Here is a 26,382-nt window from a genome sequence, read left to right as displayed (position 1 = left end):
AACCATGTAGGACAGTAGACAACATTTATTTTTCATTATTTAAATTATTTCGGGCATGCGCAGTTGCAGAGAATTCGGACTTAGCCCAGTGCGCAACGACTCCATTCCACAGTCTATCCAGACTACTCTGTCAACCTCATCTTCTTACCTTGGGCATCTCTGACTTGTGTATTTGGCATTACAAGACAATGAGCGGGGATCACGGTGAAAGAGACTCGCAGGTAGTGTTATTATGCTGAACGAGATGTAGGTAGCTGGTTATTTGCATTATGTGACAGTTGGTTTGGCTGACTAGATAATGATAAAATCACATTAATGTGATAGCCTATCGATTGTATCCATGCAATGTTAACAAGTTGCATTAGTTGTCTTTCAAGTAGCAACTTTGTTATAAATATCACAAGCGATCGCTGGGCTTTGTGTAGAATTTCTCATATTTCCCTGTATGAAACTTGACATTCTCCTTTCTACCGGCATTCAGAAAATATAAACATTAATTTAATATATTTTTTACATTTTGCAGGTCAATTCTGGGTCTCGAGCCAATGGTAAGTTGTTTTTAACGGCAAAAAAAATATTGATAATGGTTTTGCTTGTGATCAAGTCCCTATCTTCATTCGTCTACTCCTGTTAGTTTTTAAAGGACAGAAATGGCGTCCCAGAGACTAAGTCCCTTCTCCTCCACTCTCTTGTGTCTATTGTTCAAAAAGAGGGCCTCAAAATTACCCTTTCGATATATAATATTGCGATCTGAGGGGAAATTCTGGCAGCGCTTTACACCGTGTTTCTCAAATAGACCATTGTTTGTTGATGTTGTGGTGCAACAATGTATAATTTTTGAGCCGAAAGTAGTGAAATGGGGGTTTAGGACTTAGTCTCTGCGCCATTTTCTTTTTCTCTGTCTAGCAGCCAGTGCGCCGAGCACTGATAGAACAGTTGGCCGTGATATGGAGGCTAGAGCTGGGAGTTCATCGGCCTCTCCCACCCCATGGCTCCTGGTACAATCGCTGCAGGCATTACTGCCACTACATTTCATCTGTCAAAGATAGTTGCTTTATTACAAGTATATGTTTTAAATGTTGTTATAGCTTGTTGCATTTGTTAGTCAACTTTGGACATGGTTTTCAGAAATTATACTGGAATTCTGCCAGCACAATAATACTGTAATAACATATATTTAAAAAGGGGGGAGTCAAGTGCACACACCTTTGACAACTCAACATTTCATTAGTAAAATAATTAAACAGTCATGGAAATGGGACAGATATGGACCTGGGAGCATATAATTGTTTCCTATGACAATAACCCCCTACCAGTTATTTAACTGCCATAACAGAGGGACGCCACAAGGTGACGTTCAAGCTCAAGACTGACAGTTATATGGGCCCACCCTCTGACAAAGCCACCACTAATTGGAAGTTTTTCCCACTTTTGTTCAGGGGAGATTTAAAAAATGACAATCACCCAAAAGAGATGGCCCAAATTTAACTTATTAAGGAATCATAGACTGTCTCAAATTATAACCTGTTATTCTTAATCTAGTGCACTACTTCTCACCAGCGACACATAGACTATTGTGCACCACTAGAGGAAAGGGGTATGCTATCATTTAAGACAGGGGTATTCAACCTGGGGTCTGCGGCCCCATAGGAGTTCGCCATGGTACTGCAGAGGGTCTGCGAAAATAAATGTTTTTATTGAAATATTTTCATGAATATCGCTTGCAACAACAGAATAAAAACATTTTGAATTACAAACCTACAGTAGAAAAGAGGAGAATATATTATTTCTTATGTAAACTTTATTTCTCTACTCCTAATATTGAGCTAATTACACTCACTGGAGTATCTGACATAGGCTTTGAAAAAGCACCCGCTTTGAAAAGTGCCACTGGCTGCTGGTAAGCTTTCTTGACATGTACACTTCCTCTTCCAGTTATAATGTGGGGAGGTCAAAACAATTAAAAACTATTAATTGTACATTTTCGATTACTTCTTGCCATTATAATTTACTTCATGATAAGACATGATGGGGGTCCCTGGGTTGCCTGTGTCACGTCCTGACCAGTAAAATAGGTTATTTGTTGTTGTAGTTTGGTCAGGACGTGGCAGGGGTGTGTTTGTTTTGTGTTGTCGGGGGTTTTTTGGGTTGTGTTCTATGTTTTGTATTTCTATGTTCTATTTTCTATTTTTTCTATTTCTATGTCTAGTTTATTGTTTTGACCTTCAATTGGAGGCAGCTGTTCTTCGTTGCCTCTAATTGAAGGTCCTATTTAGTAGGGGTGTTTTTTCATGGGTTTTTGTGGGTAGTTGTTTCGTGTACAGCTGTATGCCTTACAGGACTGTTTGTCGTCGGTGTTTTTGTATACGTTTGTTTTGGTTTTCCTTATTTCTGCCAAATAAAAAGAAGATGAGTATACAGACTCTCGCTGCATTTTGGTCCACTTTATACGACAGCCGTGACAGCCTGTTTGCATGGCCTGGGGTCCCTGGTCAAGAAAAGGTTGAAGACCTCTGATTTAAGATTTTACCTTAGACAGTGATGTAGTGGTAAATGCTGATTGCAAGACTGGATTACAGAAGTAACGCTCCCTATACTTTCAATGCACTTTTCCGCAAAAGGTGTGTAAACAATCATCCCAAATAAAAAAAGGTGCGTAAACAACGTTGTATGTGTTTACCCTCCACTACACCACTGACCTTAGGTCTAGGGTTACATGTGAGTTCAACGTGTGTCTCACAAGACCCAGCCAGTTGTGATGCTACTATCAACAGAGAACGTGCAGGCATGTGTGTGTGGGTGGTTCAGGTCTAGATGTCTGGGGTGCGTGTTGAGACAGGGCAGCAGCAGTATGGATCTCATGTTTTGGTCTTAAAAACAGAGATATGCGGCCTCCATTGTAGGAAAGTAGACCCACCTAGATGTCTGAACCTCCCTCCCATCCACACTCCCCTGGACCCACTTTTTTTCTCTTTGACACTCCCCGTGGGATCTAATTTTGAGTTTAGACAGGTAGGGAGAGATATGCAAGGGTGGTTTTGACTTTCAATTACCCAGTCCTGTTTCTGTACTTGATTTTACAGGTCATTCTTCACATTAAATGGTACGATACCGTTTATGCTTTTAATTGTGGTGTAATTACAAAGTAACTACACAGTAATTTAATAATCCAGCCAACTAATTTGAAAGAAAATGTGGCAGTTTGATGTTTAATATTGAACACCCTTGCGGTATGAGAAGTGATTCTATTTGTTGAACCTGCAGTTTGTATTCATTACTATGTGACGCTGAAGACATTAGCGTATCCATACACTGTGCCACCGAGGGCCACAAAGTGATCAGATTACACTGTGCTGTTACAGTTCCTATTGTCTGGTGGATCTCTACTAAACAAGTCAATCTCTAACTTTGTCCCAGACGCTCACAAACACAAGGACAAGCATAAAGAGCACAGGCGCAAAGAACACAAGAAAGACAAGGAGAGAGAGAAAGCCAAGCACAGCAACAGGTATGTTCCTCTCCCCTCCTCTCTTTCTCTCTCTCACTTTTTCTTTCCTTTTGTCAGTCATCTCCATCCCGCTGAGGGTTTCTCAGAAGTCTTTCCGTCTTGTTCTCCATCTCGCCTTCCTTCTCATTTCCCTTTTCATTTGGTCTGTGGGAGAGTTCTGAGTATACTGCCATTGCTGACCATAATTCTTTGTGTTGTACAAGACCATACGACAACACCACATTACATCATTCAACAGTATATCTTAATTTATTATGCTGCCCCTATGCTGTCTCTGTGCTGTTGTACTATGCCTCAGAACAGTGGCGGTTGGTGCCGTTTAAGATGAGGGAGGACATTTTTGTTTTATGAGCATGGCCTTATTACAACATATTGGATGACTATCATTCATATTTCATTTTCCCAGCTCAGTGTAACATCGATAAGTTTAGGCTACTACATGATACTCAAATGTTCCCTATATTCATCATGAGGTTGCTACAACCTAGCCTATGGATGAAAGTTTACAACATAGGTGCGGTCAATTTATTTTTGAGTAATCAAGGTGACAGACATTGACACATTCAATACTGCCTTGCACACTCTTGCCAGCATCTAGCTGATCTAGGGTGTAATCATTATTCCAACAGTTCCAAACGAAAGTTTCTATTGTACAAATTCAGGTGTGTTTATCCCCGTTTCGTTCCATTTGAGAAATGTTTTTCAACAGAATCGGCAGAATGAATACGCCCCTGATCACACGCAAACACGGTTTACTTTCATAGCAGCCACATACAAACAGCATGATCCCTTTGATTGTTGTATAATTCCTTATCGCATCTATGCTCTCTCTTCCTCTCACCTTTTCCCTTCGGTTGTGGACTTCAGTGCCCTTCACATCACCAGTCTGTGACAAGGCAAAAATTAACAAGCCAAACCTTCATGAATGCAAACCGCTACACACAACCTACATAATAGTCACCATATTAGCTACTGACATAATCAACATAGCTACTAGAACTAACCCACTACAATCACACAGTACAGTGTACAGCAAGCAGTTTAGCAGTTACACCGTCAGGCCCCAGTGGCAATAAATTTATCAAATCAAAAGCTTACTTTGAATTGGAAGAGTTCCAGTGTTGGATAGTCAGAACCAGCTAGCTAACATAGCATACCTCTCTGTTTGAGCCAGGTTTTTGAGTAGGCTAAACTAGCTGGATGGGAAAGGGGGATACCAGGTCAGTTATACAACAGAATGCATTCAACTGAAATGTGTCTTCAGAGAGGTGGGTGCGAGCTGCCTTAATCTACATCCACGTCATCGGCACCCGGGGAACAGTGGGTTAACTGCCTTGCTCAGGAGCAGAACGACAGATTTTTATCTTGTCAGCTCGGGGATTCGATTCAGCAACCTTTCGGTTACTGGCCCAACAGCCCTACCCGCAGGCTATTTTGAGATGTATTGGTTAGCTAAATAAGTGAAAGTGGGGGAAAAAAATACAATGAAATATGGCTTCTGTAGGTAGCTGCTTCTTCTTAATTTTTTAAGAATGGAATTTGTTCAAAACTGTTCAGCTATTGTCTTTCTCTCTCTTTGAGTCAACCACTCACAACATTTTATGCACTGTAGGGCTAGCTAGCTGTAGCTTATGCATTCAGTACTAGATTCATTCTCTGATCCTTTGATTCGGTGGACAACATGTCAATTTATGCTGCAAGTGCTCTGATAGGTTGGAGGACGTCCTCCGGAAGTTGTCACAATTACTGTGTAAGTCTATGGAAGAGGGTCAGAACCACAAGCCTTCTAGGTTTTGTATTGAAGTCAATGTACCCAGAGCAGAACGGAAACTAGCTGTTCACTAGCTGTCCTCCGCTACACCATGGTGCTACCCAACAGAGTGCTGTTGAGGCTACTTTAGACCTTCATTGCAAAACAGTGTGTTTTATTCAATTATTTGGTGACGTGAATGTATTTAGTAAAGTTTTAAAAAGGATAACTATTTCTATTTTTTTGAAATTCACTGAGAGGGATGTTTCTCCCCTTCCTCCTCTGAGGAGCCTCCACTGCTTCAGAAACTATTGACACCCCTTGACTTTTTCCACATTATGTTGAGTTACAGCCTGAATTTAAAATTGATTATATTGACATTGTGTGTCACTGAACAAACGGTACTCAAAGTACTAAATAATATAATTAATTTAATCCATGCTCGAAAGAATACAAAAAGTGAAAGTGCAAGATGCTAAATAAAATAAAAAAGGAACATAGCATACGTTTCGGCCTTATGCCTTCATCAGTGCTGATCAACAAAAGGACAAAAGGAACACCTATGTGAGAATGCTGTTCATTAACTACAGCTTAGCGTTCAACACCATAGTGCCCACGAAGCTCATCACTAAGCTAAGGACCCTGGGACTAAACACCTCCCTCTGCAACTGGATCCTGGACTTCCTGACGGGCCGCCCCCATGTGGTAAGAGTAGGCAACAACTGCCATGCTGATTCTCAACACGGGGGCTCCTCAGGGGTGGGTGCTTAGTCCCTTCCTGTACTCCTTGTTCACCCACGACTGCGTGGCCAAGCACGACTCCAACACCATCATTAAGTTTGCCGACAACACAACGCTGGTAGGCCTGATCACCGACAACGATGAGACAGCCTATAGGGAGGAGGTCAGAGACCTGGCAGTGGGGTATTGTATTCTTTCAAGCATGGATTAAATTAATTATATTCTTTTTGCATGTCGTCCTCCTTGGGTTATTCCTTTTCGTGGTTTTGAGTGTGAGTACCTTGTTAACTCTACAGGTATATTCTCTCCCACGCACCTGCCTTCTTTCATTATAGCCTGAGCACAAACCCTCTTAATGGCTTTCTTCTGAGTCACTGATCTACACTTGTTATGGCAGTGACTGCCCCATCTCTACCCCACACATACAATTAACTGTAAGGTCCCTCAATCGAATAGTGAATTTCAAGCACAGGTTCAATCACAAAGACCAGAGAGGTTTTTCAATGCCTCGCAAAGAAGGGCACCGATTAGTAGATGTGTAAAACAAATAATTAAAAAGCAGATGCTGAATATCCATTTGAGCATGGTGAAGTTATTCATTAAGCTTTGGGTGGTGTATCAATACACCCAGTCACTACATAGATAGAGGCGTCCTTCCTAACTCAGAGAGGAAGGACACTGCTCAGGGATTTCACCATGAGCCAATGGTGATTTTAAAACACAGAGTTTAATGGTTGTGATATGAGAAAACTGAGGATGGATCAATAACATTGTAGTTACTCCACAATACTAACCTAAATGAAAGAACGAAAAGAAGGAAGCTTGTACAGAATAAAAAATATTCCAAAACATGCATCCTGTTTGCAAGAAGGAACTTAAGTAATACTGCAAAATATATAGCAAAGAAATACACTTTTTGCCCTGAATACAAAGCGTTATGTTTGGGGCAAATCCAACACAATACATCACTGAGTGCCAGTCTTCATATTTTCAAGCATGGTGGTGCCTGCATCATGTTATGGGTATGCTTGTCATCGGAAAGGACTAGGGAGTTTTTTGGGGATAAAAATAAACATACAGCTATAAGCACAGTCAAAATTCTAAAGGAAAACCTGGTTCAGTCTGCTTTCCAACAGACTGGGAGACTAATTCATCTTTCAGCAGGACAATAACCTAAAACACCAGGCCAAATCTACACTGGAGTTGCTTACCAATATGACATTGAATGTTACTGACGTAGTTACAGTTTTGACTTAAATCGGCATGAAAATCTATGGGAAGACTTGAAAATGGCAGTCTAACAATGATCAACAATCAACTTGACAGAGCTTGAAGAATTTTACAAAGAATAATGTGCAAATATTGTACAATCCATGTTAACAAAGCTCTTAGAGACTTACTCAAAAATACTCACAGCTGTAATCACTGCCAAAGGTGTGTCTGCAAAGTATTGACACAGGGGTGTGAATCCTAATGTAAATGATATGTTTCTGTATTTCATTTTCATTAGATTTGCTAACATTTCTAAAAACATGTTTTCACTTTGTCATTATGGGGTATTGTGTGTGATATTTAATTCAGGCTGTAACACAACAAAATGTGGAATAAGTCAGGAGGTTTGAATACTTTCTGAAGGTACTGTATGTCTTCTACCTAGTTCTCTAGGACATCTAGGACATCAATGCATGATTTTAATGCACAGAAATTACTTTTGTATCTCACTCTCCCTCTTTCCCTACCCCCTCTCTTTCTCTTTCTCCCTTTCTCTTTACCCCTCTCTCTTTCTCTTTCTCCGTCTCTCTACCCCTCTCTCTCTCTATTTCTCTCTCTCTACCCCCGTCTCGCTCCCTCTCTCTCCCCCTCTCTCTACCGCCCCTATCTCTCACTACCCCACTCTCTCACTCTCTCGCTCTCTGCTAACATCCATAGGCATGAGTACCCTCTCTGAAACAAAGTGTTCCCACTTGTACTTGTTTTGACAACATTTTTCAGTTGGTATTTGGCACAATGTGGGTCTTATGCTTTTGAGGTTATGTCTGGGCAGTAATGCTAAATAAAGAAAATCATGCTTTTAAGAGTTTTTGAGGATAACTGGGATTTGTGTATTTATTTAGCTCATATGTGTCTATGTAAGTTCACTGAGGACACATTATCATTTATAGCAAATACCTTGGGAAATTTGTCTGAGAGAGTTTGAATGTTGTCTGTGACAAAGAATGGCTATAGTTTCAGTCAGTAATACTGTGTGCAAGTGATGCGTTTCATACGTCATCCTTGTTCATGTCTCTGGTCTTATGAATGTGCTTGAGGATTATATAATACTATTCATGAAAATGTGGTCATGTAAGATGCATTCAGAATATGTTCAGACCACTTGACTTTTTCTACATTTTGTTACGTTACAGCCTTATTCTTAAGTTGAAGAAGTTGTTTTTTCCCCTTATCAATCTACACACAATACCCCATAATGACAAAGCGAAAACAGTTTTTTTATTTTTTGCAAATTTATACAAAATAATTTAAAATAATACATATTTACATAAGTATTCAGACCCTTTGCGATGAGACTCGAAATTAAGCTCAGGTGCATCCTGTTTCCATAGATAATCCTTGAGATGTTTCTACAACTTGATTGGAGTCCACCTGTGGTAAATTCAATTGATTGGACACACACCTGTCTATATAAGGTCCCACAGTTGACAATGCAGGTCAGAGCAAAAACCAAGCCACGAGGTCCAAGGAATTGTCCTTAGAGGTCTAAGATAGGATTGTGTCGAGGCACAGATCTGGGGAAGGGTACTAAAACAATTCTGCAGCATTGAAGGTCCCCAAGAACACAGTGGCCTCCACCATTCTTAAATGGAAGAAGTTTGAAACCACCAAGACTCTTCCTAGAGCTGGGCGCCCGGCCAAACTGAGCAATCAGGGGAGAAGGGCCTTGGTCAGGGAGGTGACCAAGAACCCAATGGTCACACTGACAGAGCTCCAGAGTTCCTCTGTGGAGATAGGAGAACCTTCCAGAAGGACAACAATCTCTACAGCACTCCACCAATCAGGCCTTTATGATAGAGTGGCCAAAACGGAAGCCACTCCTCAGTAAAAGGCAAATGATAGCCCACTTGGAGTTTGCCAAAAGGCACCTAAAGGACTCTCAGACCATGAGAAACAAAATTCTCTGGTTTGATGAAACCAAGGTTGAACTCTTTGGCCTGAATGCTAAGCATCACATCTGGAGGAAACCTGGCACCATCCCTACGGTGAAGCATGGTGGTAGTCTGGATCGAGGGAAAGATGATAGGACAAAGAGATCCTTGATGAAAATCTAGGACAAAGAGATCCTTGATGAAAACCTGATCGAACATCTCTGGAGAGACCTGAAAATAGATGTGCAGTGATGCTCCCCATCCAACCTGACAGAGGTTGAGAGGATCTGCAGAGAAGAATGGGAGAAACTCTCCAAATACAGGTGTGCCAAGCTTGTAATCGCTGCCAAAGGTGCTTCGACAAAGTACTGAGTAAAGGGTCTGAATACTTATGTAAATGTGATATTCACATTTTTTAAACTTTTAATACATTTGCAAATAAAACATTTAAAAAACAGTTTTTGCTTTGTCATTATGGGGTATTGTGTGTAGATTGATGAGGGGTAAAAAAAACAATTTCATTAATTTTAGAATAAGGCTGTAACGTAACAAAATGTGGAAAAATTCAAGGGGTCTGAACACTTTCCAAATGCACCTTATATCAATAAATTATATCAAATGCCTTTCATTAAGTTTTTGCGCAGAAGACTGTTGCACTATGTTTTTTGCCATTGAAGACCATTCAAAAAGCCTACAAAAGTTCAAAAACTACAAGGCTACTTGCCTCGTCAATTGTGTAGTCTATTCAGAGAAACAGAAATCTGTAGACAAAACAATCTAAGCCCTGCATTTGCAATCTACATTTTAAGTCTTTATTAAGTTGACTTGTCCCTTTTCTGCCTTCTTTGATTTGTTCTGTGTTCATCCAGGTTGTGTGTTGTAGTCTGTATTTAATATTGGAGCTCTCTGTGGCCTGAATAATTTGTGTTTATGTAGCTTTCCTGTGTCTGACCCCTGTCCATTGACCCCTAACCCCTGACCTCTCATGTGTTGTCCATCTCTCAGTGAACACAGGGAGCACTCTGAGAAGAAGCACAGAGACAAGGAGAAGGAGAGGTTGAAGCACAGCGACGGGAGTGTCGACAGGCACAGGGAGAAACAGAAGGAGAAAGACAAAGAGAAGAGAAGAGAGGAGAAGGTTTGTTTTCTCCGTATAGAGCAGGGTTATTCAACCCTATGAGGTCCGGAGCCAGCTGCTTTTCTGTTCTACCTTATAATTAATTGCACCCACCTGGTGTCCCAGGTCTAAATATGTTTGTGATTAGAGGGGAACAATGAAAACATGCAGTGGAACTGGCTTTGAGGTCCACAGTTGAGTTTGAGGGGTATAGAGGGTCTATCAGAAAAGGTACAATTCCCAGCCAGTTTGTCTGTTTCTCGCAGGTCAAATCCTCCCATGTTGAAGGCAAGCCCAAGAAGGAGAAAGAAAACGGGCATGCGAGGTAAATGGGAATATAGAATTGACTGTTCTATTTTATTTTTAATCGTTACTACAAGTAGTAGTGTAAACAACTATGGGTGTAGAAGGCAGATATTGTACATTTTAAGAATATCTACGGATTGTACCTTTAACACTGTAATGTGTCCTACAGGGAGATGTGGAACAGCCCCAGCCCTCCTGCCATTAAGAGTGAACCAGAGGAGGACAACGGCTTGTACCCCTCTCCCAAACACAACAAGACTCTGAAGAGAGAGAGAGATGAGGAGGAGTGAGTATCCACAACATTCTAAGGCTCCTTATTACATCTGGGTGCAGTATGTCAAGGTTTGCTAGCCATGCCTGTTGAGCCAATCAGGAAGACAAACAGATTAGAAACTAATACAAAAACACTAACACTTATGTGTGCATACTCACACATAAATAGTACGTACGCTGCATATAAATTGTTAATTAATGATTCTTTTTAATGAAAGTGATTAATGAAATGTTTCATGTTTAATCTGATGGTTGTATTTTGTTCAGATTTGAATACAAGCCCCAAAAGATCAAGACAGAGAATGGCAAGAAGGCAAAGAAGAGAAAGCAGGAATATGAAGATGAGGAGGAGGAAGAGGTGAGTTGAGGTTTTCAGCTGAGGTTGGACACTCTCTTTCCTTACCCTTGTTCACACTCATTTTGTCTCGTTCAGGACATAAAACCCAAGAAGAAGACAAAAGACAAGAAAGCAGGAGCAGATGGCAAGAAAGCCAAGAAGGAAACAGAGGAGAAGTGGAAATGGTGAGATGTTTGGGAGGATTGGTTGATTCCTACAGATACAATCACAAAATGGTGAGATGTTTGGGAGGATTGGTTGATTCCTGCAGATACAATCACTAAATGGTGAGATGTTTGGGAGGATTGGTTGATTCCTACAGATACAATCACAAAATGGTGAGATGTTTGGGAGGATTGGTTGATTCCTACAGATACAATCACAAAATGGTGAGATGTTTGGGAGGATTGGTTTATTCCTGCAGATACAATCACTAAATGGTGAGATGTTTGGGAGGATTGGTTGATTCCTGCAGATACAATCACTAAATGGTGAGATGTTTGGGAGGATTGGTTGATTCCTGCAGATACAATCACAAAATAGTTGTGGGTACTCAAAAAAAAATAATCTACAGTCCTTCTACTGTTTACTTGTTATTTCTCTCATACACATTTTGTCATCCATCCATTTTAGGTGGGAGGAGGAGAGATCTACGGATGGCTCCAAATGGAAGTTTCTGGAACACAAGGGACCTGTTCTTGCTCCTCCATATGAACCCCTACCTGGCCATGTCAGGTTTTTCTACGATGGTGAGTGAGTCCATATAGATTCACACTTTATGTTTAGGTGGTTAGATAATATTTTTGATATGATGATATCACCAAGTCTCTCCGAAAGACAAGTCATATTTTATGTGCTCAATCTTTCTATGCCCCCCCCCCCGCACCAGGTAAGCTCCTGAGACTAAGTGCCCCTGCAGAGGAGGTGGCTACCTTCTTTGCTAAGATGCTGGACCATGAGTACACAACCAAGGAAATGTTTAGGAAGAACTTCTACAAGGACTGGAGGAAGGTAGGTACATGGAACGCTCAGACAGATATTAGTTGAGTTATGCCCCATGGAATACTGTGTTTGCACCTACTATTGGCCAAGCATTTTCAAATTCTGCTACTGCAGAAGACACTTTCTGATCTTAAGTTGGTGCTGAATGCTAACAAAACAAAAGATATGCTCTTCTGTAGACTACATAATTTATATCTAAATTACTATAAAATTACTAGTCTGAACTAGTTCCTTATTATAAATATATTGGTATATGGCTAGATGACAAGTTGTCTTTCAAAACACATCTGAGCTGGTAAGAAAGTTGAAGTTTAAAATAGTTTTCTTTTACAGTGTCACAAGGTATGGCTCAAGACAGCAGGAGACCGTGAATACTTCCGTGAATACTTCTTTAATATATCCACACGAAAAAATACAAGCACGGTCGGGCAGGGCGTATAAATAAAACGCACCACCCTCTCCAAACATAATGCAGGGACGCAGCCCAATATAAACTCCACGTAAAACACGGGCAGAGGAAAAACACAGACCCTCACTTCCAAACAAGAGCCCTGACAAAAACAATCCCGCACAAAACATAAACCTACCTAGCTAGCCTAAATACCCCCCCTACTAACAACTAATACAAAACAGGTGCGTGCCTAACCTAGACCTAACTAACAGTATTGAAAACAGAGGATCGGTGGCAGCAAGTAAGCCGGCGACGAGGACCGCCGCCCGGGTGAGGAGGGGCGCCACCTTCCGTAGGTGTCGTGACATACAGAAACAAAGCCTGTTTATCATCTGTTATTTGAAAGAAAATGGTTCAAACCACATCAAATCAAAGTGAAATTCTTACTTACAGGCTCTAACCAATATTGTAAAAAAGGTATTAGGTGAACAATAGGTAGGTAAAGAAATAAAACAACAGTAAAAAGACAGTGAAAAATAACAGTAGCGAGGCTATATACAGTATTGAGGCTATAAAAGTAGCGAGGCTATAACAGTAGCTAGGCTACATACAGGCACCGGTTAGTCAGGCTGATTGAGGTAGTATGTACATGTAGATATGGTTAAAGTGACTATGCATATATGATGAACAGAGAGTAGCAGTAGCGTAAAAGAGGGGTTGGCGGGTGGTGGGTGGGACACAATGGAGATAGCCCGGTTAGCCAATGTGCGGGAGCACTGGTTGGTCGGCCCAATTGAGGTAGTATGTACATGAATGTATAGTTAAAGTGACTATGCATATATGATAAACAGAGAGTAGCAGCAGCGTAAAAGAGGGGTTGGGGTGGGGGGGGGGGGGGGCACACAATGCAAATAGTCCGGGTAGCCATTTGATTACCTGTTCAGGAGTCTTATAGCTTGGAAGTAAAAACTGTTGAGAAGCCTTTTTGTCCTAGACTTGGCACTCCGGTACCGCTTGCCATGCGGTAGTAGAGAGAACAGTCTATGACTGGGGTGGCTGGGGTCTTTGACAATTTTTAGGGCCTTCCTCTGACACCGCCTGGTGTAGAGGTCCTGGATGGCAGGCAGCTTTGCCCCAGTGATGTACTGGGCCGTATGCACTATACTCTGTAGTGCCTTGCGGTCGGAGGCCAAGAAATTGCCGTACCAGGCAATGATGCAACCAGTCAGGATGCTCTCGATGTTGCAGCTGTAGAACCTTTTGAGGATCTCAGGACCCATGCCAGATCTTTTTAGTTTCCTGAGGGGGAATAGGCTTTGTCGTGCCCTCTTCACGACTTTCTTGGTGTGTTTGGACCATTCTAGTTTGTTGTTGATGTGGACACCAAGGAACTTGCAGCTCTCAACCTGCTCCACTACAGACCCGTCGATGAGAATGGGGGCATGCTCGGTCCTCCTTTTCCTGTAGTCCACAATCATCTCCTTAGTCTTGGTTACGTTGAGGGATAGGTTGTTATTCTGGCACCACCCAGACAGGTCTCTGACCTCCTCCCTATAGGCTGTCTCGTTGTTGTCGGTGATCAGGCCTACCACTGTTGTGTCGTCTGCAAACTTAATGATGGTGTTGGAGTCGTGCCTGGCCATGCAGTCGTGGGTGAACAGGGAGTACAGGAGGGACTGAGCACGCACCCCTGGGGAGCTCCAGTGTTGAGGATCAGCGTGTCAGATGTTTTGCTACCCGCTGAGCTGTAGTCAATGAATAGCATTCTCACATAAGTGTTCCTTTTGTCCAGGTGGGAAAGGGCAGGCTACCTTTACCTTTATGTGTGTATTGGATTATGGGGGTGTTATTTACATGCATGCTGCAGCGTCCACACTTGGATGCTGTATATCATTGTGCCCTGAGGTTCATTACTTGCTCTGGTTTTAAAACTCACCACTGTTCCTGATATCTAGAAGTAGGTTGGGCCTCTTTAACCGCCAGAAGAGAGCAGCATTTTATGTTAATTATCTATAAAGCGTTAATGCAAATATTTCCAATTTATCTGACATCTTTGATCTCTTATAGAATTACTAATTCTAAAACTATGTCAATGAATTACGTTACACTTCAGATATGCTGCACCTTATGTGGAACAATTTACAAAAAACTGTTGGAATGAATGTTGTAGTGCCTCTTGGGCCATTAAAAAAATAGATTTCTGATCTTTTAAATGTTAATTGTGATTGTTTTTGTTAATGCGCATGTTTTTTCTTTGTATTGAAAACAGGGCTCTACTGCAAATGAGACCTCGGTCTCAGTTCATCCCCTGTATAAATAAAACTCCATTCTGTCCTTTAACCCCAGGAAATGACATCGGAGGAGAAGTCAAAGATCACAGATATAAACAAGTGTAACTTCACGGAGATGAGCGAGTACTTCAAGGCCCAATCAGAGGCCCGGAAACAGATGTCCAAAGATGAGAAACTGGTGAGGCCCTGAACCAACATGTGCACACGCGCGCACACACAGACACACATACAGTACACATACAGTACACACGTCTACAACTCACACACCCTCCAACGTTCTCCAATGTTATTCCAACGTTTTCTAGAAAATCAAAGAGGAGAATGAGCGTATCCTCCAGGAGTATGGTTTCTGTGTGATGGACAACCATAAGGAGCGAATTGGAAACTTCCGCATCGAGCCTCCCGGTCTGTTCCGGGGGCGTGGGGACCACCCAAAGATGGGCATGCTGAAACGCCGCATCCGCCCTGAAGACATCATTATCAACTGCAGCAAGTGAGTCTCCCCATCTTCATCATCATCAGTTGGAAAGAGGGTGATGAATGAGCATTGTGAGGGATTCTTGGTAGAAAGGTAGCCAAGTGGTTAGAGCGTTGGGCCAGTTACCGAGAGGTTGCTAGATCAAATCCCCGAGCTGACAAGGTAAAAATCTGTTGTTCTGCCCCTGAACAAGGCAGTTAACCCACTGTTCCTAGGCTGTCATTGTAAATAAGAATTTGTTCTAAACTGACTTGCCTAGTTAAATAAAAAAATAAAAAAATTCAATGGATCACCAAGTTCATGATAAATGTGAAGTTTTGTGTTCCTACCACAAGAGGTCCCTGTATACCACTACATATTTGAGTGGTAAGCTATTGAGGCTTGTAACAATCACATTGAATTGCTTGCCAAGTTGTGCCTGCTACTGTATGGATTCTATCGGCTTCATGTGTAAGGGTGTGAACCTATGTCTCGTGAGAAGAGAACATGTTGTGGGAGTTTTATGTTCCTGACATCACACTTTTTTTCTACGGTGACGGGATTTCTTATTGTAAAAGAGTTATTTATGTAAAAGAGTCCTCCACCCCTCTGCCCTATTGTTATGTTCCTCTGTTCTCTCTCTTATCCCTCCCCCTTCTCCCTTATCCCTCCTCTCCCTGCTGTATGTCTGTGCCTCTCTTCCCTTCTCCCTCCCTCATCTGTATGTCTGTCCCCCCCTTCTCCCTCCTTCCTCTGTATGCCTCCCTCCCTCCCCCCTCTTATCTCCCTCTCCATATCTGCCTTGTTGTGATTGCTGCAGCTATTTTTATCCAGGGTAAAAAGTATCTTTGCTTGCTGTCCTGTCCTGGCTCTGTCCTGTCCTGGCTCTTCTAGTTTCCGTGCATGGTTTGTGTTTGTGTGTGTGATGGTCCTAAACATGCCATATGGTTGTTTATGTGTGTGTCCGTCTGTGTCAAAGGCCATCTCTCTGTCTGTGTAGCCCCAGGCTCAGTTGTGTGTGTGTGTATGTGTGTTTGTGAGTGTGTGTTCGTGTGTGCATGTGCGTGCATGCGCACGCATGTGTGTGTCGCTTCGAGCCCAGTCCGGTGGTGGAAACAATAAAAGGACAAGCTGGCCATCTACCTGCTCAGCTTGGCGTCGTTTTGTTGTGTTTTTCACCCCGGTCTTGTAATAGTTGTACACAGGAGAGGAAATGTCAAAACAGGATCAGCTTTGATTTTTGAACACAATTGAAGCCTTACTCCTTTGAGGAACCTCAGTATACCATCCCATGCTTTACGAGAGGTCTGAAGACCTCAAGCCCTAAAGGATTTGGGGTGAACCCACGTGGACCAGGCCTACCCCTTAGACCAGCTAAAACACTACATCTCTCAGCCCCTCTTTCCCAAGTTGTCTCATTCGGTCTCTTTGATCCAAGGTATTGCTTTATTCTTCTTCAAACCTTCTCTCTGCCCCTCTCCTCTTCTCCTCAGAGACTCCAAGCACCCCAAGCCGCCCCAGGGCACGCGCTGGAAGGAGGTTCGTCATGACAACAAGGTCACATGGCTGGTGTCGTGGACTGAGAACATCCAGGGTTCTATTAAGTACATCATGCTCAACCCCAGTTCCAGAATCAAGGTAATGACAACCTTTAACCTCCTCACTCCTAACCCCAACAAGTACATTTACTTCAGCTCCAGAATCAAGGTAATGACAACCTTTAACCTCCTCACTCCTAACCCCAACAAGTACATTTACTTCAGCTCCAGAATCAAGGTAACTCTAAGATCTAACTCCTAACCATGACCCTCTCACCCTAACATCAACTAAAGGAGGTTACTAAAGGAGTCCCTCACTCCCTTATCACTCACTCTGATGTAACCTGTCTGTCTGTCTGTCTCTGTCCCATGTCTGTCTCTGTTCGTGTCTGTCTCTGTCCCGTGTCTGTCTCTGTCCCGTGTCTGTCTCTGTCCCGTGTCTGTCTCTGTTCCGTGTCTGTCTCTGTTCCGTGTCTGTCTCTGTTCCGTGTCTGTCTCTGTCCCGTGTCTGTCTCTGTCCCGTGTCTGTCTCTGTCCCGTGTCTGTCTCTGTCCCGTGTCTGTCTCTGTTCCGTGTCTGTCTCTGTTCCGTGTCTGTCTCTGTTCCGTGTCTGTCTCTGTTCCGTGTCTGCCTCTGTTCCGTGTCTGCCTCTGTTCCGTGTCTGCCTCTGTTCCGTGTCTGTCTCTGTTCGTGTCTGTCTCTGTCCCGTGTCTGTCTCTGTTCCGTGTCTGTCTCTGTTCCGTGTCTGTCTCTGTTCCGTGTCTGTCTCTGTTCCGTGTCTGCCTCTGTTCCGTGTCTGTCTCTGTTCTGTGTCTGCCTCTGTCCCGTGTCTGTCTCTGTTCCGTGTCTGTCTCTGTCCCGTGTCTGTCTCTGTTCCGTGTCTGTCTCTGTTCGTGTCTGTCTCTGTTCCGTGTCTGCCTCTGTCCCGTGTCTGTCTCTGTTCCGTGTCTGTCTCTGTCCCGTGTCTGTCTCTGTTCCGTGTCTGTCTCTGTTCGTGTCTGTCTCTGTTCCGTGTCTGTCTCTGTTCCGTGTCTGTCTCTGTTCCGTGTCTGTCTCTGTCCCGTGTCTGTCTCTGTCCCGTGTCTGTCTCTGTTCTGTGTCTGTCTCTGTTCTGTGTCTGCCTCTGTTCATGTCTGTCTCTGTTCCGTCTCTGTTCTGTCTCTGTTCTGTCTCTGTCCCGTGTCTGTCTCTGTCCCGTGTCTGTCTCTGTTCTGTGTCTGTCTCTGTTCTGTGTCTGCCTCTGTTCATGTCTGTCTCTGTTCCGTCTCTGTTCTGTCTCTGTTCTGTCTCTGTCCCGTGTCTGTCTCTGTCCCGTGTCTGTCTCTGTTCGTGTCTGTCTCTGTTCCGTGTCTGCCTGTGTGTAGGGCGAGAAGGACTGGCAGAAGTATGAGACGGCCCGGAGGCTGAAGAAGTGTGTGGACCGCCTGAGGGCCCAGTACAGAGAGGACTGGAAGTCTAAAGAGATGCGGGTCAGACAGAGAGCTGTGGCTCTCTACTTCATAGACAAGGTGAGGGGAATTACACGTTACAGTACATCTATTAGCTGTGACTGGATTGTTGAGAGCAAGGATACTGCCCTTCTGCTTTCACCACTCCAAGCCTTTTCGATTGAAGTTGGATACCTAAATACTCGAGGATGCTCAAACACAACCTCTGCCCTCCGTCCTGTGTGTCCCATAGCTGGCCTTGAGGGCGGGGAATGAGAAGGAGGAGGGGGAGACGGCTGATACGGTTGGCTGCTGCTCCCTGAGGGTGGAACACATCAAGCTGTACCCCAAGATGGACGACCAGGAGTACGTGGTGGAGTTTGACTTCCTGGGAAAAGACTCCATCAGATACTACAACAAGATGCCTGTGGAGAAGAGGGTGAGGAGAGGAGGGAAAAGGGGGGAGGAGTGGAGGAGAGAGGGGACAGATAGAGGAGGGGGAACATAGAAGAGATTGAGAAGAGGGGGAGGAGTGGAGGAGAGGGTGGACAGATGGAGAAGAGAGGAGGGGGAACATAGAAGAGATTGAGAAGAGGGGGAGGAGTGGAGGAGAGGGTGGACAGACGGAGAAGAGAGGAGGGCAGAGGAGAGAAGAGGAAGGAGAGAATAGGATATTGATTAAGAATTAAAGGGATGTTTAAGATTTCATCCTTTCCATTTGATCGGGTGGTCTAGTCCGTGTTGGGCGAGCATTTAACAGATGTCTGGAGCGTGTGTTCGTCATGTTCTAATGATCTGCCTGTGTGCACACACCTGCCTGTGTGTGTGTGTGTGTGTGTTTGGACACACACTGCTCGGAGGATGTTTGTACAGACAGGTGATCCAGGCCTAAAGTGCTTTCCGTCTGCTCTGCCTCTGGGGGAGGTCTGTTTCCTGCTATTACTGGCATGGACACACACACACACACACACACACACCCTGCTCAATGACGGCACCCTCATCTGGCAGGAATCAGACATTACATCTAAGAGAATAACTAGATCACCAGCCTGGTCACGGTTATTTATCTAAACCTAAAAGTCAAATGTACTAGAATACTGGTGTATTTTATAAAGAATAAAACATGTCAAGACTCCTTCTTAAATGAACCTGTGTGTTCTATCTCAGGTGTTTAAGAACCTGCAGCTGTTCTTGGAGAATAAGCAGCCTGAGGACGACCTCTTCGACAGACTCAATGTAAGAGAGACAACCTATGGTCTTAATACTGGGTGAATGAAGGAACTGAGGGCTAATAGTCAAATATAAAACAGGTCTTACATCAGTGTCTCAAATGTGCTCTCCCTCTCTCCCCATCTCCTCTAAACTCACCCCCCTCTCTCTCCCATCTCCCCTAAACTCACCGCTCTCTCCCCATCTCCTCTAAACTCACCCCCCTCTCTCTCCCATCTCCCCTAAACACACCGCTCTCTCCCCATCTCCTCTAAACTCACCCCCCTCTCTCTCCCATCTCCCCTAAACTCACCGCTCTCTCCCCATCTCCTCTAAACTCACCCCCCTCTCTCTCCCATCTCCCCTAAACTCACCGCTCTCTCCCCCATCTCATCTAAACTCACCTACCTCTCCCTCATCTCCCCCATCTCCCCAACCTCTCCCCCATCTCATCTAAACTCACCTACCTCTCCCTCTCCCCCATCTCCTCAACCTCTCCCCCATCTCCCCTAAACTCACCTACCTCTCCCTCATCTCCCCTACCTCTCCCCCATCTCCCCTAAGCTCACCTACCTCTCTCTCTCTCTCCAATCTCCTCTAAACTCACCTCCCTCCCTCTCTTCCCCCATCTCCCCTAAACTCACCTACCTCTCTCACATCTCCCCTAAGCTCACCTACCTCTCTCTCTCTCTCTCCAATCTCCTCTAAACTCACCTCCCTCCCTCTCTTCCCCCATCTCCCCTAAACTCACCTCCCTCCCTCTCTTCCCCCATCTCCCCTAAACTCACCTACCTCTCCCCCATCTCCCCTAAGCTCACCTACCTCTCTCTCTCTCTCTCCAATCTCCTCTAAACTCACCTCCCTCCCTCTCTTCCCCCATCTCCCCTAAACTCACCTCCCTCATCTCATCTAAACTCGCCTCCATCTCTCTCTCTCCCCCATCTTCCCTAAACTCACCCCCCTCTTTCCCCATCTCCCCTAAGCTCACCTACCTCTCTATCTCTCTCCCCCATCTCCTCTAAACTCACCTCCCTCCCTCCCTCTCTTCCCCCATCTCATCTAAACTCACCTACCTCTCCCTCTCTCCCACATCTCCCCTAAACTCACCTCCCTCATCTCATCTAAACTTGCCTCCTTCTCTCTCTCTCCCTCATCTTCCCTAAACTCACCCCCCTCTCTCCCTCATCTTCCTTAAACTCACCTCCGTCTCCCTCTCATCTCATCTAAACTCACCTCCCTCTCCTCCATCTCCACTAAACTCACCTCCCTCTCTCTCTCCCTCATCTCCTCTAAACTTACCTCCCTCACCCTCTCTCTCGCTAATCTCCCCTAAACTCACCTTTCTCACCCTCTCTCTCGCTAATCTCCCCTAAACGCACCTCTCTCTTTCTCCCTCATCTCCCCTAAACTCTCCTCTCTATCCCCCTGCCTTGATATCTTTCTCTGTTCCTTCTCTTCCTCCTCTTCTCTAGACCTCTATTCTGAATAAGCACCTACAGGAGTTGATGGACGGGCTGACGGCCAAAGTGTTCCGTACGTACAATGCCTCCATCACCCTGCAGCAGCAGCTCAAAGAGCTCACCAGCCGTGAGTGACAGCACACACAGCCAATCACACACACTGCTCCCATGAGTGACAGGTCCACTAGCCAATAGTGGATGAAGTTGTCTGCCCACTGTTTGCTTCTACTAACCTGATGTCGGGGCAAATGTTATTGTTGCTGTGTTACTAGCTTTAATAAAGATCACATTGGCAGCAGCAAACAGTGTGCAATTTTTGGTTCAAGTTTATGTTGCGGTAGCCTACACAATTGACCAGATATTTCCTTGAAAAGTGCATGGTAAACACTGTATCTGTGTGTGTCTCCAGCGGATGAGAGCATTCCTGCTAAGATCCTGTCCTACAACAGAGCCAACCGGGCTGTGGCTATACTGTGCAACCACCAGAGGGCTGCACCCAAGACCTTTGAGAAGTCCATGCAGAACCTGCAAACCAAGGTAACAGTAGAATAGAATGTCTCTATTGTCCACTTGCACTGAAATGTATATTTTTGCTGTCACATTACCCACATAGTATACACAGTAATGACCGTGTGTGTGTGTGTGTGTGTGTGTGTGTGTGTGTGTGTGTGTGTGTGTGTGTGTGTGTGTGTGTGTGTGTGTTTAATGCTCTCAGATAGATGAGAAGCAGAAGCAGCTGTGGGCCACCAGGAAACAGCTGAAGGGGGCCAAGACAGAGCACAAGGCCTCACATGATGACCGAAGTAAAAAGTGAGTACAGCTCTACTGAAACAACACCAGACTAGGGCCCCATGCCAAGTCAACCCCTAGCTAGCCCCTTCCCCTACATACTTTGTGCTGCATACAAATGACAATAGACTCACCTTGCCGGCAGATAGGTGGAAGTTTCTACAAATTTCTTACTCCAATCCGATTTGGTAGAACTAGTGATCGATCAGTCAACTAATCAGTGACTTGTGTGGTGTCCTCAGGATGGTGGAGGTGAAGAGGAAAGCAGTCCAGAGGATAGAGGAACAGCTGATGAAGCTACAGATGCAGGCCACAGACAGAGAGGAGAACAAGCAGATCGCCCTGGGAACCTCCAAACTCAACTACCTGGACCCACGCATCTCTGTGGCATGGTAACAGACAGACAGACAGACAGACAGACAGACAGACAGACAGACAGACAGACAGACAGACAGACAGACAGACAGACAGACAGACAGGGGAATGATTACATCTCTGTGGCATGGCAGGCAGGCAGGCAGGCAGGCAGAAAGGGGAATGATCACATTACATAGAGTGGATTACATTTTACTTCACAATTATCACAGATACCATGTAGTTAATTTATCTTGTAATTACACGATAAGTAAGTAAGTAATGTCTGACGTTACTAGGTACAAACTGAGGAATATATTTGTTACTAAAGTAGTTACATACGTAAGTCAGACATAAGGGTAACTACATGTAATATTTTCATAGGCGGGGGTGCGTGTGTGTCTTGGGTGGGTGGGGGGTAGTGGTAGGGTCACTAGTGGTCGCCAATGGTGACAGAAGGCAGGAAATGCTTGTGCATTGTGGGAAAGCAGAGTGAAGAAGAGAACGAAAGGGTGAGAAGGAAAAGTGTGTGAGCGTGAGGAACAATAGGGTTTGTTTGTAGGACCAGAGAGCGTCCCCTCACAGAGCTCTTCCTCCACATGTCGAGGCAATGTGACGGGGCCTCCCGGGACAAATAGCCAGTTGTGGGAAAAGTACTCAATTCTCATACTTGAGTAAAAGGAAAGATAGCTTAATAGAAAATGAGTCAGGTAAAAGTGAATGTCACCCAGTAAAATACTACTTGAGTACAATTCTAAGAGTATCAGGTTTTAAATGTACTTAAGTACAGTGGTGGAGCAAGTATTCAACTTGAAACATGAAACAAATGTGAAAAGTAAAATTCTATACATCAAATTATTAAGCAAACCAGATGGCACAATTTTCTTTTGTATTTTTTACGGACAGACAATGGAACACTCAAAACACAAACACAGTATATATTTTTTTGTGAGTCCACCAGATCAGAGATAGTAGGGATGGTTGATAGGTGTGTGAATTGGACCATAATTCTGTCCTGCCTGAGCATTTGAACTGTAACAAGTACTTTTTGGTGTCAGGGGAAATGTATGGGAGTAAAAAGTACATATTTTCTTTAGAAATGTTGTTTCTTTAGGAATGAGTAAAAGTAAAAGTTGACTAATATATGAATAGTAAAGTAAAGTACAGATTCCCCCAAAAACAACTTAAGTAGTACTTTAAAGTATTTTAACTTAAGTACAGTACACCACACCAAATAGCTTACTGCTGCTGGATCAGTGGAGGGCCAAGACAGAGGGCCCTCCATCCACACACTCTTACATGATCAATAGATTTTTTTATGTAATCTTCAATGATAAAAGGAAAAAACATTAATATAAAAGACAACTGTCTTTGTACAGTCAGTGTCAGAGATTGAGAGTGTGAGTGATTTAAATACAGTGAGCTACAAACATATTGGGACAGTGACAATTTTTGTTGTTGTTTTGGCTCTGGATTTGAAATTATACAATGACTATGAGGTTAAAGTGCAGACTGACAGCTTTCATTTGAGGGTATTTTCATTCATATCGGGTGAACCGTTTAGAATTTGCAGCACTTTTTGTGCATAGATCCCCCATTTTAGGGGACCAAAAGTATTGGGACAGATTCACTTATATGTATATTAAAGTAGTCACATGTTTAGTATTTGGTCCCATATTCCTAGCACGCAATGACTACACCAAGCTTGTGACTTTATACATTTGTTGGATGCATTTGCTGTTTGTTTTGGTTGTGTTTCAGATTATTTTGTGCCTAATAGAAATTAATGGTAAATAAAGTATTCTGTCATTTAGAAGTCACTTTTATTGTAGATAAGATTAGAGTATGTTTCTGAACACTTCTACATTAATGTGGGTGCTACCATGATTACAGATAATCCTGAATGAATTGGGAATAATGATGAGGGAGAACGTTACAGACACACAAATATCATACCCTTCCCTGTTATTAACATGACTTGGGGGTAGGATATTTATGTGTCACTGTCCCAATACTTTTGTTTGCTTTCCCTCCTCTGTCTTTAGTTCTCTCTCCTAATGCCCTGCTCTCCTTCTCTCCTCCTCTCCTCCTCTCCTATGCAGGGTTAAGAAATGGGACGTTCCCATGGAGAAGATTTACAACAAAACCCAGAGGGAGAAATTTGCCTGGGCCATCGACATGGCTGAAGAGGACTATGAGTTTTAGATCCTGTTCTGTCATTTTATCCCTCCATTTTATTATTGTTTAATTTTAGAAGTATGTGTAGTTCATGTGATTGATTCCACCATGTAAAATGGGGATCATTCTTAGCGATTGACCAGGGTCCTGTTTGAAGCATGTACTGTATCCTTCCTTTCTCCCTTGAATTGAACGCAGATCTGATAGGTTAAAGCAGTATGGTAGAAACCTTGCTTACACGAATCCAATCATATGCTAATCAGTGATGAAGAATAAAATAGTGCATTGGCCAAGTATTCAAACAGGGATCACTCCCTGAGTCTTAATGCAGTGCAAAGTATAGTAGTGTGTTTGACCAAAACATGTTAACTTGACCTTTCAACCTTATCAGCTTCTGTGATTTCAGCTAGCTAATAGAAGAACTGTAAATGCCTGCTTTTTCTATTGATTTATGCTCCAATATCTTAGTCATCAAATATATTGATAAATTCTATATTTTGAAATATTCATGAATTAATCAAAGAATTCCCTAACGAGCTGCACCTTCACACCTTGTGAAAAGAGACAGAGCAGTGGTATGGTGTGTGTGTGTGTGTGTGTGTGCGTGCGTGCGTGCGTGCGTGCATGTGTTTAATTGTGAATGAGTGCACCATATTTTATCATTTATGAACTTTGAAATCTGTATGAAGAGTGAGGAGAAGAATATGAGGATGATGTTTATAATGGATGATGATGATGACTAGGAAACAACCGAGCAATATGCTCGTGTAATTCTAGCACATAGAATGTGAATGTTTTTCATTGGTTTCATTTTGCTGTTTATTTCAGGGATGTATATATTTCTTGTCTGTTTTCAGTATGTACTGGTATGTTATTGTGTATTTTGTAAGATGTGTATCCTTCGTGTTGTCACCAGGCCTCCCTACCTGTAGATAGATATCTTTTCACACGTTTTGCTGAATGAAAACGATTCCACTGTATGTTACTTGAAGAAATGGCTATATAAAAATGTATTGTTTTGGTGCCTGTTTTGTGTAGATACAAATGACTGCTTGCTCTTTTAAAAGGAGAAAAATAGAAATGTGTGAGGGATATGGGTTTTGCCAAAAATAAAAACAAAAACAACTGTTACATAAAGATCTATCATTAATTAAAGATTTGAGGGTGTTTCTTTTTTTATACTGCTGTAAACAATGTGGAAGAAATATGTCCTCTATGAAATGATTGTTTCATGTAAATAAGCATTTACGTAACATTATTCAATTAGCATTATTACCACTAAGCACTTATTTAGCATTAATGTACCTAGTCAATAGCCTTTCTTAATAACCCTTTAACCATTCTTTAGCCATTTAGTTTGTTTGTTGTTTGCTAATTTTTGCCTTTGTAGATTATTTGAGAATAAAACATACATCTCATCATTTCTACTGCTTTCTTTCCCTGATATATTAAAGTTAAGTTTTCTTATGTAATGACTAAAACATCAACTGCTGGAAGATATTTGACATGAATAAGATCAATCATTAACTACAGGACCCATTATGGCAGTGATGTACTGGGGTTATACACAGCCAAATTCATATTGTTCATCAAGCTTATATTCAAGTTTCTGAATGACTTGAATCCAAAATACAGCACAATGGGATAGTGTATCAGAACACACAATACATTTAGAGAGAGAGAGAAATGTAATCCTGTCAGATAATTAACAGTGGCCAGTCAGGGTGGTGGTCGCAATACAATTCTCAATGATCTTATGTCCTTTTGGAGGGAACAGGGTTGGGTGCTGTGCTGTTGTGTGTTGTGTTGGCTCTACAGTTTCTGTCTGTGCTGTGTATTCCTGCTGTGGTGACCTGTCCTGTTTATGGGTCTATGTGTACACTCAGAAAGAAAAGTGAAATGAAATCACAACTCAACACATGACATTGTCATCTTTCTGAAACGGAAACTTATTTGCGGTACCTCTTGAGACCACACAAGGGCCCTGTTTTAAAAACAGGTCAAAACTCCCCACATAATGACACAAGTAGTCTATTACAATCCAGATCATGACTTAAACAAATATTTGTAACAATTGTCATTGTATGACTTGATAAAGATTAGACAAAGAG

The 26,382-nt window shown here is 43.0% G+C and overlaps 1 protein-coding gene across 2 annotated transcripts; it reads left to right on the top strand.

The window, feature by feature from the left end:
• The first annotated feature begins 89 nt into the window (after positions 1-89).
• On the top strand, positions 90-25,692 carry top1b (DNA topoisomerase Ib). 2 transcript variants are annotated; one of them, XM_029723885.1, is made up of 22 exons: positions 90-221; positions 524-548; positions 3,418-3,508; positions 10,148-10,280; positions 10,526-10,584; positions 10,735-10,851; positions 11,106-11,196; positions 11,272-11,360; positions 11,809-11,924; positions 12,065-12,186; positions 12,511-12,519; positions 14,915-15,037; positions 15,165-15,352; positions 16,810-16,954; positions 18,219-18,362; positions 18,535-18,720; positions 19,449-19,517; positions 20,963-21,077; positions 21,360-21,487; positions 21,666-21,760; positions 21,982-22,131; positions 24,196-25,692. In XM_029723885.1, exons 1-22 carry the CDS (start codon positions 189-191, stop codon positions 24,296-24,298), a joined length of 2,331 nt encoding a protein of 776 aa, XP_029579745.1. In that variant the 5' UTR covers positions 90-188; the 3' UTR covers positions 24,299-25,692. The 2 variants fall into 2 exon arrangements, with proteins under 2 accessions (XP_029579745.1, XP_029579746.1); XM_029723886.1 differs by lacking the exon at positions 12,511-12,519.
• Positions 25,693-26,382: the final 690 nt, after the last annotated feature.

This window comes from Salmo trutta, chromosome 30, assembly GCF_901001165.1.
Source record: "Salmo trutta chromosome 30, fSalTru1.1, whole genome shotgun sequence".
NCBI classification, from domain to species: Eukaryota; Metazoa; Chordata; class Actinopteri; order Salmoniformes; family Salmonidae; genus Salmo; species Salmo trutta.
The sequence above is the reverse complement of the archived record's forward strand: the minus strand, read 5'-3'. Positions and strand labels throughout refer to the sequence as shown.

Bases quoted from the DNA above. Each gene is read 5' to 3' on its own strand.
- top1b (XM_029723885.1), top strand. From the start codon at position 189: ATGAGCGGGGATCACGGTGAAAGAGACTCGCAG. The intron at 11,925-12,064 runs GTGAGTGAGTCC...CCCCCGCACCAG, and splicing joins TGTCAGGTTTTTCTACGATG to GTAAGCTCCTGAGACTAAGT. The intron at 16,955-18,218 runs GTAATGACAACC...GCCTGTGTGTAG, and splicing joins ACCCCAGTTCCAGAATCAAG to GGCGAGAAGGACTGGCAGAA.